The 22,064-nt window shown below is 31.7% G+C and overlaps 1 protein-coding gene across 5 annotated transcripts; it reads left to right on the top strand.

Annotated features, from left to right (window-relative positions):
* Nucleotides 1-406: 406 nt before the first annotated feature.
* LOC127734113 (uncharacterized) lies at nt 407-21,559 on the top strand. Of its 5 annotated transcripts, XM_052243771.1 has the most exons (6): nt 407-499; nt 9,618-9,859; nt 15,495-15,704; nt 16,738-16,944; nt 17,027-17,295; nt 20,412-21,559. In XM_052243771.1, the coding sequence occupies exons 2-5, from the start codon at nt 9,622-9,624 to the stop codon at nt 17,254-17,256; spliced, it is 885 nt and encodes a 294-aa protein (XP_052099731.1). In that variant the 5' UTR covers nt 407-499; nt 9,618-9,621; the 3' UTR covers nt 17,257-17,295; nt 20,412-21,559. The 5 variants fall into 5 exon arrangements, with proteins under 5 accessions (XP_052099731.1, XP_052099730.1, XP_052099727.1 ...); XM_052243770.1 differs by lacking the exon at nt 16,738-16,944; XM_052243767.1 differs by lacking the exon at nt 17,027-17,295.
* Nucleotides 21,560-22,064: the final 505 nt, after the last annotated feature.

The raw sequence follows: 22,064 nt of genomic DNA, 5'->3' as shown, positions 1-22,064 counted from the left end.
GAACTGCAAAATGCTGAACTCCATCACACCATATATATTGAGAGGACGAGTTCATATTTTCATGGAGATTGTCTCCTTATTTTTCCTTACTCTTATACCCTTTAAGTTTTTTTCAGTTATACTATAATGTTAATGATGCTATTGATGAATATTATTTTTCACCTATTACCAATGCATCATCCGCTTTCCAGGCACTTTCATAATTCCTCTGGATCGTAAAAATAGTCCAAATGTAAACGTAAACAAAAATATTCGTTAACTATTTAGTATCTGTATCTTGCCAATCATACAATACACATTAAAAGGAGATATCAACCTATGTGTATTTGTAAAAATGTTATATTTGCATATCGTAGATAATATGAAGAGGAAGTAAAAAGTTCATATATGTACAAACTAGGTAAGATTTATTCACGGGTACGAACTACAGATAATGTACACAATTTCGAAAGACGATTAAGCTCCTTACCTCCACGACTCAAAACATCGTATGTATGTGGTAGGTACTTTATTTTCTATTTAAACCTTCTATACTATTGCAATTTTAACCCGAAAAAGGTAATTTATATCAAACAATTTCTAATGATATGTCCTTCTTTCATTCCATTGCATTTTATGTCATGTGTCATATATTGAAGCATTTTTTAACTTTTGTGTATCTAGCACAAACATACCCGCTAAGTAAGGGAAAAGAAAGCAGTATTAATGTATCGGCGATAATATTCGATACTGGTCTCTCAGCATATATCACATATATAGAAAAAATCAGAAGTATTTGAAAATTAAAAAAACATCGTTTCGAACGTTTATTTAACTTAGTTTTGATCAGGTAATTTAACTTTAAATGTGTTTTTATATATAAGAGGTACACATTAGTCGGTTTATTTACAAAGTGATTTTTTTAATATTCAATATGCCAATGTTACTCGATCACTGTGGTTGAATAGTATTGATCGATTGTTCATTCAGCGCGTCGGCTTTCTGCACAGTTATGTTTTTAATTTGACATTTTAATTTTTTTTGTTATTTGTTCATATTGATGTTTTAATGGTAAAGCTAATAAAGATCAACAGAGTTTCGAGATAGTTAAAGAAACTAGTAAGTTTATTAAAATGATCGACTATTGTCCTGGATTATAGCATGGTATTGGTTGCAAAAATTTGATATTTTGCATTTAAATGCAATATTTCTTATTTAATTGGTATATTTCTTCATTTAAATGCAATATTTTTTTTATTTGAATGGTATATTTTTTCATTTAAATGCAATATTTTTTATTCAGATGGTATAATTTTTCATTCAAATGGTATAATTTTTCATTCAAATGGTATAATTGTTGTTCAAATGCAATATTTTTTATTCAATTGGTATAAAATGTCATTTGAATGCAGTATTTTTTATTCAATTGGTATAGTAGTTTTTTTTATTTATATGCAATAATTGCATTATGGGAAATTCTTTGACGTCATAAGGTCAAATTTGCAACAACGTTTGTGATTGGTCGGTATTTGTTTGGATTTCTCCCCTTTCTTTCCAAACTTGAGTGATCAAGAATTAAAAAACGCGTCAGAATATCGCCCCTCTAACTAAATTTGGCGTTCGTGCGAGTTCGTGCACTGGCTGTTAATGCCAATAATGGCCAGGACGAGCAAAAAATGCGAGTGACAAGTAATCATAATTAATTTGACACACAACTTGTTCATGGATAGAAATAGATGCCTGCGTGCATGGCAAAAACACCTCCAATGAAAACCTTTTCCGAAGAAACTCTCCTACAGTCTACACATTGAAATAAAAAAAAAATACATAGCTAGCCCCCCTCCCCCTTCTAAGTCCAGATACATGTAATCATGACGTTCTTTAGTGCTATATCATTTTTTACTTTTCTTGATCCTCAGAGACGTTGCAGGAAGGCACACATGAAAAAATTATAATAAAAAGCATCCAGGACGTTACAATTATTTGGACTAAGCCCCTTTTTTTTACTACATGTAGAAAAAAAATCACATAATTACGACAGCAGAACCAGAAACCCACAAGTAGAGACATAAGCTGTTATACTCCGGAACTAATTCTTTAATAAAGACAATTCAGGATAAATTGGAACCAGTTACTAACCCATGTTACAACAATAGTCCTATGACATAGGACTTCACTATATGAGGCGTGAACTTCATATTTAATACTATCTATAATATGTGCTCTCATGTCTTATGCTGCAAATCATTTTACATTTAGGATTCGTTGCTGAGCATTTTTTTACTGTTCTCGTCTCCGAATCCCTAAAATAGATTTTTTTTCAAGCCCCACAGTAGTTCAATAATTACTATATGTCTTTGCATAAATAAGTATGCAGGGCATATTTCAAAACATATTTTATCTCCAGGACTTTTAAATGATTTACTTTTCAATACTGCATTGGGAAGGGGGGTATACAAGTTTATTTTGTGACACATTATATAATATAATTAGGTATCCAACAAATTATATGATTGTACGTTTAGCTATTATCTAGACCCGTACAAAATGTATATAATTAGACACATTTAACAGGGGCGGATCCAAAACCTCGGTGTCTAGAAGGGGGGGGGGTGGGGGGGGGGGGAGTAGGTTCAAATTTAGATATTTGTATAGAGATGTATATATGCGAGTATTGGCAGTAATGGTTATGGTGTGTGTGTGAGGGTAGGGGTTTCAGATCAAAGATCGTTTCTATAATTCTATATATTTTAGTTTTTACTATTTCACTCTATTCTTTATCCTTTGATCTCTATTATATTTGTCCTAAACATGCGTGACATACTTGCCACTGGACATAAGGCAACCAAAAGTCAATCAACGTAATCTGTATATTTCATCATTTCTTTATTATGTTATCTATAGGTTTGGTCCCGCCCCTTTTTTACTTTTTTGCACATTAGGGACGACATCAAAAGTTCAATGTAGGATAAAAATAAACTTAATTCATATAGTTTTTTTCACTGACCCCCTACCCCCCCCCCCCCCCCCCCACCCCCACCCCCCTCTTAACTTAATTTGGGAAAAATTGATTGACCAATAAGGATATATATAAAATCGATGTTAATTAAACAAAACTTGCAGATATATTAGAATGTTAACTGTTTTATAAACGTTTTTATGGTATGACAGCCTTAGTAGTACATCCCTGTAGGACGATAAGCTGGATAAGTATAAGAACTACACGGACAATAACAGTTAAGGGACGATTATTTGATATTCTAGGGAAGGGATTTTGATTGATTGGTGTTTAACGCTACTTTCAACACTATTGGGCTATTCCGTGGTGGTCAGTTTAAATTTATAGATGAAGGATGGGGAAGGGAAGAGAGGGAATTATTACTCATTTCAATCTGTCGCTAATCATACCTATTTTTCAGCTCTTACCAGGCAACCATATTCATATATGAAATCCTTCTGTCCCCCACCCCAACAAATAAATCAATATCAAATGGTTTTCCTCTTATTTAACACAAGTTTAAATTGATTGATTGTTTGTTGCTAATGTTAACGCCCAGTGAAAATTATTTCATGCTTGTTCAGGAAAACAAGAGTTTAGAAGTCACGTATATAATATAAAAATGAAGATGGAATATGATTGCTAATAAGGCAACTATCCACCGGAGTTCAAATATGAAGTGGATGTAAGCAATTATAGATAAGATAAGATAAGATAAGATAAGAAAAAATTATTTAAAGACGGGTTACTAGCCTGGGGTCCTGGCTAATCTTGTCAGTATAGCCAGGCGGGTATCAATATACTGCCTGTCAATGATTGGTTAATGCTAATTTTGTCGCGCAATGCACACTGGTAAAGCTAAATATGACAACTACAAAAAGTTTTCCCTTTTCAACAGATTATATTGTAAATATAAAAACGATGTGTGCAGGTGCAAAGATACATGTACATCTATTTTCATTTATTATTACATTAGACAACTACAATATTTATTAAATTTTTTTTTTTATTATTATTAAAGAGTTGTTTCGTTGACTCTTATCCCATATAATCCTTCCTGATAAAATATATATTAAATCATTTTAATGTACAACATTTTTCAAAGTATATTAAGTTGTTTTTGATTACACGTACTAGAAGTTATTTTATTTTATTAAATTACTGACATTGGGGACTGGTCAACCTGAAAGCAAAATTTATTGAATCAGAAGCAATACACATTATCGCTTTTCCCGCTAGACCCGAGAAATTTTGACGTCATACAACAATCACTTTCCATTGTGGCGTCAGATATTTTCTATTATGACGTCAAAATTTTACGGGAACTTTTGTGATGTCCAGTAATGGCGGACAAATAGCGATAAGGTGTATGATTCCTAAACTTTTGTTTGAAATCGCTTGTTTACATCAAACATCAAAATTTACGCATATATTTATTCAGCCTCACTTTAGATTCAACTGGCACTGAATCGATCACGTGGTATTTGTTCCCCACCTGGCCCTTGCGACGCGCAGCTAGATCGGACCGGGATGCCAGGCTAGTCGGGTTACATGAAATACTACAAACATAAGCTCTGTAGAGCTTTTTGCCGTCATGTAGACAATCGTAAGGCCTTCAACAATGACAAAAACCTGATACTGTAAAGTCGTCTATAAAAGGCCCGACATGAAAAGTGTGAACAATTCAAACGAAAAAACAAACTGCCTTATTACACATAACAAAAAAATTTACAAAATATCAAATATGAGTCGAGAGAGGAACCAACGACAACCACTAAACTACAGGCTCCATCCCTGGGACAGAATAAAGAATATGGCAGGGTGGATATAAAAACAAAGATGTGGTATGATTGCAAATGAGACAACTCTCCACAAGAGATCAAATGACACAGAAATCAAAAGCTATAAGTCACCGTACGGCCTTCGACAATAAGCAAAGCCTACACCGCATAGTCAGCTATAGAAGGCCCCGAAATCAAAAATGTAAAACAATTCAATCGAGAAAACTAACGGCCGAATTAATGTACAAAAAAACGAACGAAACACATATATGTATAACAAAGCAACAAACGGCAACCACTGAATTACAGGCTCCTGACTTGGGACAAGCACATACATACAGAATGTGGCGGGGTTAAACATGTTAGCGAGATCCCAATCCTCCCCCTAATCTGGGACAGCGGTGTAACAGTACAACAACATGTTTGTGAGCAACCCATCCCGAAGCTAGGATAGTGGTGTAACAGTACAATAAAATAACAACCTGCACAAATCAGCAAATTAACTCAAAAGATCGGTACGAGACACACAAAAAAACTAACATTAAGACAATAGACACAAAGCACCGACATATGAGTATTTGCAATAACTGGAAGTTTGCTCAAACCTAATTACAACTGGTACTGAAATAAATTTTGTTCTCCCAGACTGAGTTATCAATCAGTACACAACGCGCGGCAAAGGATTTATTAAAAAAAGAAAACAGTCTGAGAAACGTCTGGTTTACGTTGTATATAGATATAAGAAGATGTGGTATGAGTGCTGATGAGATAACTCTCCATCCAAGTCATAATTTGTAAATGTAAACCATTAAAGGTCAACGTACGGTCTTCAACACGGAGCCTTGGCTCAAACCGAACAGCAAGCTATAAAGGGCCCCCAAAAAATTAGTAGTGTAAAACCATTCAAACGGGAAAACCAACGGTGTCTTATCTATTTAAAACTTGCATATAAATCCATATACAATGAAACGGTTTTTGAAAAGTGGACCGAACGTTTTGACCATCGAAATTTTGCAATAGAAATACTAGTTATGACCACAAGATTTTAACAGCCAGTGCAGGACTCGCACGAACGTTAGATTTAGTTAAGAGGGGCGATATTCTGACGCATTTTTTAATTCTTGGTCACCCATGTTTAGAAAGAAAGGGAAGAAATCCAAACAATTTCCGACCAATCACAAACGTTGTTGCAAATTTGACCTTATGACGTCAAAGAATTTCCCATAAAGCAATGATTGCATATAAATAAAAAACTACTCTACCAATTGAATAAAAAATATTGCATTCAAATGACATTTTATACCAATTGAATAAAAACTATTGCGTTTGAATGAAAATTATACCATTTGAATGAAAAATTATACCATTTGAATGAAGAAATATACCAATTAAATAAGAAATATTGCATTTAAATGAAAAATATCAAATTTTTGCAACCAATACTATGCCATACTGGATCATTAGAATAAATTAGTTTATAATCTATTTTGATGATCTAATCAACGAAAACGGCCAGTGAAAATACCATACTGAGACAGTTAAAATTAAAACACAATTGGATAGCAGAATTATCAATACAATATATAAAATTTGAATATATGTCCTCATATAAAATAACTCTGTCAAAGACCAAGTTAATATTAATAAAAGGTTAATTTTATCAGAATAAATAATGAAATAGATCAACTTATCAGATTTTGAAATTTCAATCATTTATCAATATCTTATAAATAACAACAACATTGGAATAACAAAATGGATGAGATAATCAGATGTTACACTATTACACATAAGACAAATATGTAGCTTGAGGTGTAATTCTACTTATTCGGGCCCAGTCCAAAACGTAGTACATATTTGGAATAATAAAGTTCCTACGCATAGGTGTAACTTTCAAAATATGTGGAATGTTTTGGTAATTGTGGTATCAAATGAAAGCTGCATGATTGATGATCATTGTAGAACACTTTTTGGCTGATAATTTTGAATAAGAAAAAAGGTTGTAATAAATTTAAAAAAGAAGGGTACATTTTGCCTGTTTTTCAGATAGGAAGTACCTTTTTCGGTATTTCCCAAGTTCCGGGACCCAGTACTCTCTTATATGCAATTCAAGGTTTGTTCAGTACAAGACACCATAAGGTGTTGCTTTGACCTGTTATGACTGTCACTGTATTTGAACTTAAATTAAAAGAGCTGTGACTGTTTGAAATTGAGAAATTTGACATAGAAAACAATGGGGTGGTGAATTAGTGTTGTTCATCTTTTATATTCAAGGAATTATATAAAAATAAAGTTCAAGTATATAAATGCAAATAGTTATGTTACATATTATCAAACTATAAAAATATTTTGAAATGACCCCAGAGTGTGCTTTATGTTACTGCATGATGCACATTTGTCAAAGATTTCTGGAATGAAATGCTATAAAGTCATTAATAATTGGAACATTACCATGAAAGACAATGTCTATGAACACAAGATTGGAGACCGAGATCATACTGACATAAATTTTAACATATCCTTGATAAGATTCTCAATGTTCGAATCCGTACATTTACATATCAAAACCATGAACATAATCTAACACATATACAAATGTTGATTCTAAAATAGACGAAACGCCCGTCTGGCCTACCAAATCATATGCCTTGTTTCTTTGATGAGTTTTTTAGATTGATGCCACTGATGTGGACGTTGCAACAAGCCTTGGAGTCAGCACATTTGTGTTGACATTTAAATGTCATTTATATATCAATATTCTGTAAATCAGCTGTTTATTAATTCAATATGTAGTGATTTGATACAGAATGGCTTTTCGAAGCCAAAACATAGATTGCCCTAGCCGTATATAGCAGAAATATTCAAAATTGTTGGCTTTCGATTCTGTTTAACTTTGTATTTGACTTGGCCTTCCGAATGCTTTGATTCTAGTGCAACTGATTACGCTTGGATATGTAGACTTAACGCGCGTTGAAATTATAAGCCTGTACCTTTTTTATCATTGTCATCAATCAGAATCTATTATAAAACTTTGAAAATCATTTTAGATTAAGTAACGTATCTCTTTCTCCTGATTTATTTTAATCTCATCAGCTCTTCAACAGTCAGGAGGATTACTTCAACAAATAACATTTAAAATTACCTATACAAGTTATAATGAAAACGGGGCTATTTTAAAAATTACTTATATAATATTGTTTTTATAGGTGTCCATTCATACAGATTTTACCAGCTTTAACGAATGTTCAAAGACATCTAGTTATTTTTCCCATGCAATATAAGGACTAATCCTCCTGGAACACTAATTGTCGCCTTTCATATCGACGGTTCTGGGTCAAAGATTTGTCTTTTGGGACTATCAAAATAGCATTTTCCTTTAAAATCTTAAAGGTAGACAAATATAAATAGATGGATACTGTTAAGACTTGAGGTTATTTATAATTTGAAACCCAAAACAATTACATATGTTCCTTAAATAATTGTAATTACTAATTCTTTCAAAGATGTATAAAACAACTAATACAAGTACTATTTTTGTCATTATTTTTAAGGTAACCTTACGATAAATAATTTTCACTTTGTGATGTTACACTTTTGTTCTCCTACTAGGAACAACAAAATTATTTATTTTGTAAAAATTATTTCCGTACTCCATGTATACCTTACAACAAAATTATTTTTATTTACCTGTGTACGTTATTTTATTTGGCGGCATTTTGTCCAAAATTATTGTTGTCTTTCTGATATTGTTCTACATCTAACCCCTTTGTTTTATTAATTTTGTATTTACATTGTGTCATAGATCTAATTTATTCGTTCAGTGTATGTTCCCTTGTTTTTATCAATATGTCTTTTGATCGAGTTAAGCCATTTCAATTGATATTTTATAGTGTCTTTTTCTATGTTGTGATGTTACACTATTGTTTCAGGTAGGGTAAAGGTTGGCGCCTATTAAAATGTTTAAACCCGCTGCATTTGTTTGCACCTGTCCGAAGTCAGGAACCTGATGTTCAGTGGTTGTCGTTTGTTGATGTGGTTCATAATTGTTTCTCGTTTATCGTTTTTTATATAGAATAGACCGTTGGTTTTCCTGTTTGAATGGTTTTACACTAGTCATTTTTGGGGCCCTTTATAGCTTGCTGTTCGGTGTGAGCTAAGGCTCCGTGTTGAAGGCCGTACTTTGACCTATAATGGTTTACTTTTACAAATGGTGACTTTGATGGAGAGTTGTTTCATTGGCACTCATACCACATCTTTTTATATCTATTTAAGAAAAATTTATAGATTTGAAATATGAGATTTGATGATTCTATAAGAACGTTTCTCGCCGTTTCTATGTGATTTCTATAAAAAATGTTTACCTATTTTGAAAGAATTAAATCAGTAATATTTCGTAAAATAAAAGAGACGAATGCTTTTTTTCGATTTACAGTTATAGTTCAATTAAAAGAAGTTGTATGCCAAATTTTACCAAAATCTGTGACATAGCCCATTTACTGTTCCTTGACCTTAAGCCATAATTTGCTGTTAATCTTATTGATTTATGATTCACATCAATATCGTTCAGTGTGTTATCAAATGAGCTCATAATATATCGAATAGTGATGGAAAATAACTGCATAAAAACTGTTGTGACTCACTTTGTCCATTTACGTCGATTGGCTATTACAGAATGTATCGTCATACTTTAACGATTCGTTTTTTTTTATTATGATCAAATGATAACACTTTTGTAACGTTTAACTTCATTGATAAATCCCTGTTGTAACAAAAAAAATCTTTTGCCTATGTTTTAACTTTTATGTGAAAGAATATGAAATATATGGTTGATATTTAAAATGTTCTTCATTTCATTTTAGAATAATGGAGAAACCGGTTTGTAAAAGCGAATGTAATGACAATGGAGATTGTAGTGACGACGATGCGAATAAAGGATCTGACGACGCAGTGAATGTTGTAAAATCTCTAAAACATACCCCTGAAATACACACAGCTCTGCCTAATAAAATAAATTACATATGTATTGGTACTATGGTATCTGTTGTTGGCATTGTGTTAACGGTAGTTGTGTCTGTAACAATGCTTGTCGTCATCTCAACTGGTAAGTCATTATACTATGTGTGTGTGTGTGTGTGTGTGTGTGTGGATGGGGTTGGGGGCGTTTGGATTTATATTCCGAAACATAAAGCACTACGTTTACGAGTTCCATTTATCTATTATTGATAGGTGAACAACTGGATATTTTGACTCCTTAACTACCTCTGTCCACTGTGTTACCCTTGATTACGAGCGTTTTACAACAATGATTCATACAAACGCAGCAATATCAAACAAGAAATGCGGAACATTGAATTCATGTGATAACATGTAACCTTTTTATCAATTTATGAGAATACTTTGTAGTTTGCACGTAAAAAATCCGTTCTTCAAACAAAATTGTCGACAATTTTTTTATGGAATCCATTTACTTCGTTTTTTTTTTGTAGCTTCATTGTAATATGGTGTGACGTGTAAATTCTTTCATGATCTGTCATATTGTTTCTTTTCTATTTGCCAATACTTTAAATATATCAATATGTTGAATAGTTTTTTTACCGTCACACATTTGTTTCGTACGAATTGAAAAAATGCTGTTAATTTTTTAACCTTAGCTTTACAAAGAGGAGTTTTTACGAATTAGCGGTTTTTATATATTTTTAGTACCTACCTCTTATTGGCGATTCTTTGAAATTTTAACACGTTGAAACAAAAAATTATTCTCCATCACACAGTTTCTCCAGGACTACTTAACAGAGGGATTTTATATTTGGTCATCAGTTTCAACATGATGAGTTGTTACTAGTGGTTGATATGCCATCTTGGAATAATACTATCTAAAATTAAATTATCTGATTTTTTTTGGTTTTTTTAATAAACTCAGAAACATGTCCATCACCGTAAATGTGTCCATATGACGTCACTGAACTTCTTAACATTTCTAATTGCTTAAAGGCGCTTAAAACGTGTCCTGTTTAAGGACGCCCAATCCTGTCTTTATTAAAAAAAAACTGTGAAAATGTGTTATAAATCAGTGATTCGTTATCACAAATCCTTTAGAGAAAAAAAACTCCAGTCGAACTTCATGAAGTGTCTTTTGTTTATTATATTAAATTCAAAAATGTGTTCCTCCGGTAAATCTTATTAAAGTCACTACCTACTATTACTACAGCAAATGCGCATTTCGACAATAAATGTATCTTTAGTGGTGTTCGAGGCAAAAGTAGTAGTATATAAGCACACATAAATTGTCTCAATAAATATTGATTTCAACTTAACAAAAATAAAATAAAACATTATGAACCAACTGTATGGAGTCTTCATGGAGTTGAAAAATACAGAATAGAGAATAATGGGTGCTAAAATATAAACAATAGAGAATACAGGTAAATAAAATGAAAAAAAAAATTGAAAAAAATTACATAAAAACTGAAAGATACAGAATTGAAGGACCCCGTTCATATAGCCTTCTGTATGACTAATACCTAATGTAAAATATTTTTGTTCATATTTAATTTTTTTATTCGTCATCAATATGGATGAAATATTTGCATGTGTGACCAACATAAAGATTTTCAGTGGATTCCTTATAAAAAACAATTTGTTTTTTATCATCCTTCAGTCTATGACTCTTCTGACTATCTCTGCAATTTAAACGTGGTCACAATGTTTTATTTTCTTCTTTTAAATAACCTCATCATAGATACCAGTAACTCTTTTTATATATCAAGGAATTGTCCCTTAAATACCTATGCATTGATGTCATTGAATATTGGTTTTCATACTTTTTTGTCTTTAGACCCCCGTAGAAACCCGATTTCATCATTGAATTTCCCTAAAGACGTAACTGTCATCACAGAGGGCATATTAGCATTAAAAGTATTGGCGTCTTAAAGTGGACATGTTTCGGCGGATAACAATTGTCGGACACGTTTGTGAGTGTAAAAGTTCGGACACATGTGAGCGAAGTAAATAACCAGACACGTTTAGGGGATGTGAAATTGGTCACATTTGGGCGATTTATTATTGTAAGGACACGTTGGGATAAAATGGACACGTCTGGGGGGATTGGACATGTTTGGGAGATAGAAACGTTTATAGGTGTTATATGTCTTAACTAACTAATGACATTTTTACAACATCTTAGATTGTGGTTTAACATCTATGTCGTCTGTCTGCTAAATACCGAGCGTGACCTATTCCCAAATGTGACTGTTATACCGAGTGTGAATTTGCTTTGCTATCCGACGTGTCTCGGTATTTTGTACATCCAACATTCATGTATTTACTTTTGATGTTTCTGTTACAGTTTCTGTTGGATAATGTGTTATATCTTATCGTTTGTAGTCCAAATAATTATAAACTAGCCTTTCAATACCATCATTGTCGTGAAAATTATTTGGACTGGTATTGCGAAAATAATTGTATAAAGTTCGAGATTGCATTACATAAGTGCGTCACTGTTTGTGATGTCTTGTGGTGTCTGTCGTTGACGAAAGATGTTCGTTGTTGATCTGCGGTTTCATGTTGTGTCGACTATTATATTATTTGTTTGTGCGTTTCTCTGTGATAGGTGTTCTTTCGTGTGTTTGTGCTGTATTTCTGTCACGTAGTGTTGTCATTTTAGCGATATTTTTTAACATTGTCATATAAGCGGGAGGTTTAGCTAGCCATAAAACCAGGTTCAACCCACCATTTTTTTCTTAAAATGTCCTGTACCAAGTCAGGAATATGACAGTTGTTATCAAATAGTTCGTTTCTATGTATGTTGGCGTTTGTTTTTGTTGCACTTCAGTGTTCATGTTGTTCATTTGTTTTCCTTTTATAGTTGATGTGTTTCCCTCGTTTTTAGTTTGTAACCCGGATTAATTTTCTCAATCGATTTATGACTTTTGAACACCGGTATACTACTGTTGCCTTTATTGATATATATGTAAAATGATAACTTAACTGAATACAAGTTTAATAGTTATGAAGATTGAAACTTAGATTAGGTAATACATAGGATTTTATATTGACACTCAGAGTTAAGATTATAAACTAAAGGGCAGTATACATCTGATGTTCCTATCTCGTAAATCGATTAGGAATACACAAATCAAGGTAACAAACTAAAACCGAGAAAACCGCATGAACTTCAAAAGGAGCGAGGAGCGTTGATAGGGTAAGCGTCTCCTGCAATACATGCTTCACCCGCCATACTATTTCATACTCAGTCAAGGCGTCATAATCAGTACAATTACAGATCAGACGATTATACTGGTATCTAAACATATAAGACCACGAAAACATGTCGCTAGTGAGTCGAGACACCAACACATCGTAGGTTATATGAGATGTTAGCAATCATTGTAATGTGGGTTATTGAGTGACAGAACATCATCATTATATCTGAAAGTGAAATTGGCAAGATGTCTTTTGTTTCATTTTGTCTTTCAGAAGTTAAGACACAGAGTTAAGATAATAAGTCATCAACATAGTTTGGATTATAGGTCATCAACATAGTTTAGATTATAGGTCATCAACATAGTTTAGATTATAAGTCATAAACAGAGCTTAGAATTAATAAACATTATAGACAAACAGATTATTGCATTGAGGAAGAGAAAATGAAATAAATCTAATTAATTGATCAATTGAATTAAATTATTTAATAAATTGATAAGCATTATATAAATAGGTTAGAATTTTAGACTTTAAAAGTTAGGAAATTGGGGATTTTACTGTTCAAAATTAACAACCAGCGAATTTATATTTATCAGCTTATTTTAATATGTATATATGAATTATTTAATCATTATGAATACAAAAAATACAACATGATAATTATTAATCAATACTTGAATTCAAACGAAAACAATAGTCATATGAATTTTTTATATTTCGTAGAGACCATGCTCGATGGGTTTTACTAATTGGTTGTGACGTATAAAACGAACTCTCGAAACTCAACAGAGAAAATCATACATTTTTCACTACGTAGTATATAGTATATATTCAAACATTTAATATTATACGTATCAAGACTTTACAGACAAAGTTAAGATTGTTATGACTGAACAATGTTAAGTTGGAACTGACTGAATGTCATGTCTGAAAAAATGTCAAGTTACAAAGTTGATGATAATATTGACTTATTACTTTTTGGAAACATAGAATTTTCGTATGATATAAATATTGCTATTTTCAAATCTTTTCAGAAATATATCAGCGACACTCATCGTTTTGTTTGAAATCTTTTTAATTTTTTATCTACTTATTTAGTGTTTATTGTTTTCATTTCTTTCATTCTTTCCAACATCATTTCATTTCTTTCCACTTAGTAAGCTTAGTGTCTCTTCCATGTCTCTTCCAAACCTTATAGATATATTTCTAAAGACTGTTAAGGATATTTACTTAACTAAATGATGATTAATTGCCTACACACTTAAATATACTATACATTTAGTAATTAACACTAAATATGTATTTGTTTGTGTGTGCTAATAAGTAGCATGCATTTTCCACTATCTTATATTATTTTAAATACAGTTGTTAATATTTGATTTATTCCTTGTACATGTAATATGGAGAGCGCTTTTATAGGCTGTGTGTGCTGCCCAATCCTTTTTATATATCAATGAATAAAATATGTTTAAAATCAAATAAAACATTGAATATATCTGAATGTATGTGAACTTCGTAAGACGTTTTTTTCATTGAGGAGTTTATGTATGAATTACAGATATTCCAGTATTTTGACATGTGGTGGTGTTAATGCGTTTTAAAACTTTGTCCTCCAATCATCTCAATTATTCGAGTTCAAAAGAAAGGAAAATTCACATTGGCAATCATACCACATCTTCTTATATATATAAAGACGTATAAGAACCGAAACAGCTGAAGAGCTGTATGACCAAAAAGGATCTACAACAAAAGCTATATCCATCTAAGGTCAACTTTGTTTTGGGGAGTTCGAACCTTAGTTTCTTAATGATTTATCAATTTATGAACGGAAAATTTAGAAAATCTACGATATAAATGAGGTGATGATACCCTCGGGGACTGATAATCCGCTAGCAGCGGTATCAGCCAAGTGCTATAAAAAGGGTAATGAATTAACATACATTAAAAATCCGTTCATGAACTAAACGGTACAGTACCTGTATAAATGGAAAGAAATCACGAGTGAAGACTAGTTCGAATCAAAAATGCTTGCAATTACTAAAAGTTGGCTCAAAGATATTTACCTGTCTAAATTAAATCATGCCGTCTTACGCTGTTATTTCGTCGGTTGCAGATCACATACAACAACGGCATAAAAAGACAAGGTAGACATGATCTTTAATACCCAGTCTTAGTAGCATAAACTGTGAATGCAGGAAAACCGACAAAAAACCAAAAGTTTTGTATCAAAATGTAATTTAGCGAAACAAATCAATAAGCGTAATGTTATTTTTAATAATCAATTTTATTTCTGTTTTTTTTCGAAACAATTCGAATATAATCTATAATAATAGTATCTTATACTTGTCTCTTTTTCAACAAATATAAATGTACATAAATTACCTTTCTATATTAAATTACATAGCATTAAAACTTTGTATTGATAAGTTAAGGTCAAATATTCAAGGTTTTTTCGTTTATATTAGCGTAAGACTCTGTTCTTATGTATGTTTATTACCAACATAGAAACTTTGAAATATCCTTTATCTTTTTAGACGACAAACAGAATGGTTTTCAATTATCAAATGCTATTCTAAAAATATCGAATCAGTTAGACAATTTATCAATAAAAATGAAGAGTGATAGTTCAACAACAGATGAACCACAAACATGTGAAAACATTAACACTAGTTATCTTTACTATGTTATGCAAGAAGAGAACAAAAGACTGAAAGCCGAACTTCAAAAAACAAAATTTAGAAAAGGTAAGATATGTGTACTTTTTGTTGTTTACATATGAATATTAATAATGAATTTTAGAATTTCCGACTTTGTTTCCATTTCCAGAAAAAATAAAATAAAAAATGTTGTTTGCAGAAGAGTGTCTATCAACCATATAATTTGATATAATTTCCATCAAAAAGAGACATTGTTGGTTACCTCTTCTCGTTGGCTACAGAACCTGACAACACACAAGGTCATGTTTTTCTCTGACTGTTTATGACGTCTTTACACTAAATCCATTGGATGTTGGTTGTGTACTGATTGATAATTAACTTTTAGATGCATGACTTTTTTTCTTAGTTGTTATTGGCTTTTAACTAGCTGTCAGTAACTGCGAGTACTCTCAGATCTGTACTTTGTGTCTTTTTGTCTTTTTGTTGGTTGGATGTACAAGTACCCGTCCATGTCCACTCTGAGTTTTTGTTAGATGTATTTCTATTTGTACCCATCTGATGAGTTAAGCCTTTTTCAACTGATTTTTATAGTTTGTTCTTATGTTGTACTGTTACACCACTGTCCCAGATTAGGGGGAGGGTTGGCGCCTTCAAACTAGTATTACCACGACACGTTCTGTATGTGCCTGTCCCAAGTCAGGAGCCTGTAATTCAGTGGTTGTCGTTTGTTGCTGTGTAACATATTTGTTTTTCGTTTATTATTTTGTAAATAAATTAGGCCGTTAGTTTTCTCGTTTAAATTATTTTACATTTGTCATTTCGGGGCCTTGTATAGCTGACTATTTGGTATTGTTTTTGCTCATTGTTAAAGGTCGTACGGTGACCTATAGTTGTTAATATCTGTGTCATTTGGTCTCTTGTTGAGAGTTGTCTCATTGGCAATCATGCCACATCTTCTTTTTTATATGTACATAGTTAACCTTTCTAGATTAAATTACATAGCATTAAAACTTTGTATTGATACGTTGAGGTCAAAAATTTCAAGGTTTCTTCGTTTATATATGTGTATGTATGTTAATTAACAGCATACAAACTTTGAAATATCCTTTTATCTTTATAGACGACAAACAGAATGGTTTTCAATTATCAAATGCTATTCTAAAAATGTCGAACCAGTTAGACAGTTTATCAATAAAATTGAAGAGTGATAGTTCAACAGATGGACCACAAACATGTGAAAACATTAACACTAGTTATCTTTACTATGTTATGCAAGAAGAGAACAAAAGACTGAAAGCCGAACTTCAAAAAACAAAATTTAGAAAAGGTAAGATATGTTTACGTTTTGTTGTTTACATATGAATATTAATATTGAATATTAAAATTACCTTCTTTGTTTCCAATTCCAGAAAAAATAGAAGAGAAAAAATGTTATTTGCAGAAGAGTGTCTATCAACCATATAATTTGGTGCAAACCCGATGGTTACAATTTCCATCGAAAAGAAACATTGTTGGTTACCTCTTCTTGTTGACTACAGAACTTGACATCGATATGATACGGACTACAATCAACAATGACTTGATACATTTTTCAGCCACAAAAGTGTCTTTATGGTTTCGGAAAATACCTTTCTTCTAAAAACATACGTAGAAATTATGTCGTCTTGGATTCTGTCGGGTATGCAATGAATAAACAAAAAGGATTCTTTGTAATTTCCTATTACATAATGAACAATTAACCGGAAACAAATATTGTGAGTTCACGAGGTATTTGTTCGTAAATCAGCTATTCTATACACTCTTAACAGTGAAAACAAGACCAATATCTTCTGTAAACAAATAGCTTTTTAATTCATAGATATATTGCAGAAATCAAAATTCTATCTGAAAGTTTTTCATTTAATCCAAAGGTAGAGTCAAAATAGCAGAAACCTCCAAAACTCCAAAGCAGTTTATGTGTATGGGAAACCCCTAATAATGAAGTCCATTGATTTTCATCATTCAAACGTTAAACGTATTAACTGAGATATGTACACGCTATACGACGAACTGCTGAAAAAATGAGTAGTTGACAATTGGTAATTTGAATTCATCACGTTTGTCATAGATACTTGTTTAAAGTCGTTCATCTGTGTCAATATCGAGGAAAAGATCAAGGTATGAAGTAGTCCTTCTGTTTTTGGTTATATCCTTAATCTCAAATTCACTTGGATATGTAAGTTGAAATGTGGGTTATTAAGTGACAGAACATCATAGATATATCTGAAAATGAAATAAAAGAACATGGCAAAATGTTGTTTTATCAGTTGTCTTTTAGATAATCAGAAACAGAGTTCAGATTATAAATCATAAACATTGAAGAAGAAAATAAAATAAATCTAGTTAAATGGTACATCTTATTAATCTACAAACAATGGAAACGCATTATTAAACAAGGTTAGAAGTTGAGACTTTAAAAATGTTTACTATTCAATATTTACAACCACCTATTGGGACTGAACATTTTTCAACTTATTACAATTTTTATATATAAATTGTTTAATCATTATCAATACAAAAAAAAACAATATGATAACTATTATTGTATTGTTGAATTCAAATAAAAACAATAGTCATAAACATGTTGTATATTTGGTAGTGAACAGTCATGCTCTTTGGATTTGGTAATTGGTCTTGACATATGAAATGAACTCTTGAAATTCCTCTCGAGAGAAAAAATATACATATTCTACTATAAAATACTGTAAAATCAGAAATTATTCCGAACATTTATTATTATGGTTTTGAAATGTTCGACTATACTTCAAGGTTAATTATAGCAATTTCTGGAAATGCTGCATACAGATTTATGTTTCAGATATCCAAATGTGAGTTCTTATTCTTGAGATACTCACCCAGTCGCATTATTGGCATTAATGAAAACCTCACAATACATTCTGAATTTACAGTACATTTAGACAGTTCAGAATATACGTATAAAGTCTTTTACAGACAAAATTAAATCTGTTATGACTGAGAAATGTCAATTTGGAAGTGACTGAATGTCAAGTTGAAAGTAACTCAATGTCAAGTTGAAAGTAACTAAATGTCAAATTAAAAGTGACTAAATGACAAGTTGTAACTGCGAAATGTCAGGTTAGAATTGAGAAATATCGAATCGGAACGGAAACATAATTCAGAAAAAAACTCTACCTAATACTGTAAATTCAGAAATCATTATACTGGTTTTGTTAATGCGAAAAATTCGACGCTATCAGGTTCGCAATTATTAATACTTTCACTCATAATTTCACGTTCACCAAGTTTTTGAAGTCGCATTAATAAGATCTCTCATTTTTACCAGTTATCAGTGATTCGAAATAATAAATACACGCATTAATTTTTGAATTTACAGTTTTTTTCGACTAATTTTTCAATAGTGAGGGACAATTGTGGGAAACTCTATTCCAATGAATAAGTAAAATTGCAATTCGTTTACCAATATTCACTGTTTACATGCTCATGCTGGCTGGGAGCCCTATTTTGAAAGAATGTAAGATAGTTGTTGTATAGGCAATCATATCACATCTTCTTTTTGTATACATTGAATGTGTTAGATCCTAATTTGAATTCGTCAATCCGTTCAATATCAAGAACTAGATTCTAACGTGAAGCAGTCTTTCTTGTTTCTGTAGTATGTTTAATGACAACTGTGAAATATCAGATACAGACACTTACTAATATCATAAACGGTACCAATTTTAATGCACCAGATGAGCATTTCGATAGTATATAACTCTTCAGTGATTAGACCAACATTATTTGAAAGTCCAAAGCCTAATGCAAACGCTGAAGAGCTGATAAAACCACAATAGACCAAAAGTAAAATCCCAGTTCGAGCCGAGACGAATAGTCAGAGCTATGTATGAGGGAGATACATTTCTTAATTTAAAATGGTTATGAAATTTTATAACAGCAAATTTGAGTCAAACAATATCAGTTTTCTCATGCAATCAACGAAGTACTGGCTACTGGGATGTTGATACCGTCATGAAGTAACGGTCCATCAGCTGAACTTGTGTTATTCAGTGACATAACATTATCGTTATATCTTAAATTTTAAGAACTTCGTAAGGTGTTTATGTCTGTGAGAGGTTTCTGTATGAATGGCATATATTCCTGCTTTTTTGTCTAAAGAGCCGAATGTACCGCTGGAAGCGCTAACAATGTAGTTTTTTACCTATTATGTCTGCTTGTTTTGTTCACACATTGTTGTCAATATAATGGAACTGTATGCAAATGTCATACAAGTGAGAGGTTTAGCTAGCTATAAAACCAGGTTTAATCCACTATTTTCGTGAAATGTACATGATAACGTCTTTGTGCTTACATTTAATTCATCTGATAAGAACTTTCTTGAATTAAAGTAGAAGTTATCTTAGGGCAATATTTTACAGAAAAGTGTCTATTAGTTATATAATTTTGGAATCAGGAAGACTTTTGCTATCAGTGGTAACAATGTTCCCCTTAAAGGCATTTGCACGTCCCTTCCTGTTGGGAAAAATACCCATATATTGTAAGAGTCATTTGAGCATGACCTATCGTCCTGTATTAATGTCAACCAAATAAAGCACTTTCGGTTTTTGAAATGTTCTTCCTGTTTAGAAAAGTAAATAACATTCATAAAATTAGAAACTCAATTTGGTATCAAAAAGTATAATTTCTCAAGCAAACTATGCATTAAAGTGTAAAATATATATTTGCATGTCATAACATGTAATTTGATGAAGTAAGCGGGACTTATCTCTTTTACAGATTCCATAGAATTTACAGACGCTAATGAGAAACGAATGCAGCGAACAGAGAGACAAGAGCAACTGCGAGTTGATTGTCGATTGGTCTCGAGCACAAACAAACTTTATGGTTGGGTTTTCGGTAATAAAAGTCTAACATTTGGCCGTAGAGATAATTTCAATATCAATATAAAAATAAAATTATTGTATCCTGAAATACCCGATAATGATAAAATATTATTTGAGTTTGGTCTAACAACGACGATTGATTACTTAATATGGGATCGTCAAGGTATAATGTTCAGAGGTCAAAGATGTGTAAAAAAACCAGGCATATGTCTTGATGTAATAGATAACGCACTGTCAAAACTGGAAGGTCCTATTTTTGAACAGATGGCAGATTATATTCAAGGCCAACTAACACTGGAACTTCATAAATCACATTTTGTTCTTATGTGTAACCATAGAAATATATATATATCAAATGTTCTCAATGTTTCATCTGAAGAGAAACTTTGGCCAGTGTTTGGATTTTACAATACACACCTTATTACTATATCACAAACAATTTTTTCCGAGAATAAAATAAGTTTTAACCGAACAACCGTTGACCCACATTTATTTGTTTCTGAAGATAACAATACTATATCGAATTATAAATTGCAGAACAGTTCTGGATGGGATATGAGCATAATGTATCTTGAAATTGCATTTTTAATTATGTCTACAGTGTTTATTTTGCTTGTGATTCTTAAATTTGAAAATAACATCTTAGGTAATATTTTGGTTTCCGCTGCAGTGTTTCTTTCTGTACTGCTTTCAATATATTACATCTACATGAATTGGTCCTTACGCTTGCTTTTGATAGTGAGTATATTACTTGGAACTGTACGTATTGATCTAAGAAATATGAAATTTGAATCAAATATTAAAGACTATACTTTTTTGAGCATTTTATGTTCTACGTACATTATGAGCTTTTTTAAAGCGATCGGATATATCTTTAATTTAATATTCTATTGAAATAAGTTATTGATTTATATCATTATAAACCTTCAAAATCCGATTAATACAATGTACCATGTCAAGATATCTATCAAATATACTGATCTGTCCAAATGTTTGTTTGTATTGTTCTGTAATTTCGCCAGTCATAACAGTATTTTCTTATTTTTGATATTAACATTTCTTTTTACCGTTTTATTCTGTAATTTGTACACAGTGCCCTGTATCAGAATAATTCAATGCACATGTGTTGCGTTTTTGACGTCTAGCAAAGAATTCCGTTAGATTTGTGAATAAGTATTTACAAAAAAAATCCAAGGTAAATTCAAAAAGGGTGAAGTCCTTTAAACATGACAAGACCAAACGCTTGACTATATCAATAAATAGAACGGATGGAAAACAACTGTCAAATTCCTGACTTGGTACAGGCATTTTCAGAAGAAAGTGAAAGTGAATTTCTTGTACTTTCGGCTTTACCCAGCGCACAATGTGGGTTTTTAGAAAAACATTTCATGAACAAATTAATTTCACGCCAAAATGTGCATTGTAAGAGAAGAAAAAATTGAAATGCTAAACAGAAATTCAAAACTAACTTAAATCAACCTTGTCTGAGTGTGTTGCAGTTTTTCTTTAGTACAACTACAAATATTTATTTATCAACCTGAAATTT

This window comes from Mytilus californianus, unplaced genomic scaffold (genome assembly GCF_021869535.1).
Source record: "Mytilus californianus isolate M0D057914Y unplaced genomic scaffold, xbMytCali1.0.p SCAF_3, whole genome shotgun sequence".
In the NCBI taxonomy this organism is placed as follows: domain Eukaryota; kingdom Metazoa; phylum Mollusca; class Bivalvia; order Mytilida; family Mytilidae; genus Mytilus; species Mytilus californianus.
The sequence above is the reverse complement of the archived record's forward strand: the minus strand, read 5'-3'. Positions and strand labels throughout refer to the sequence as shown.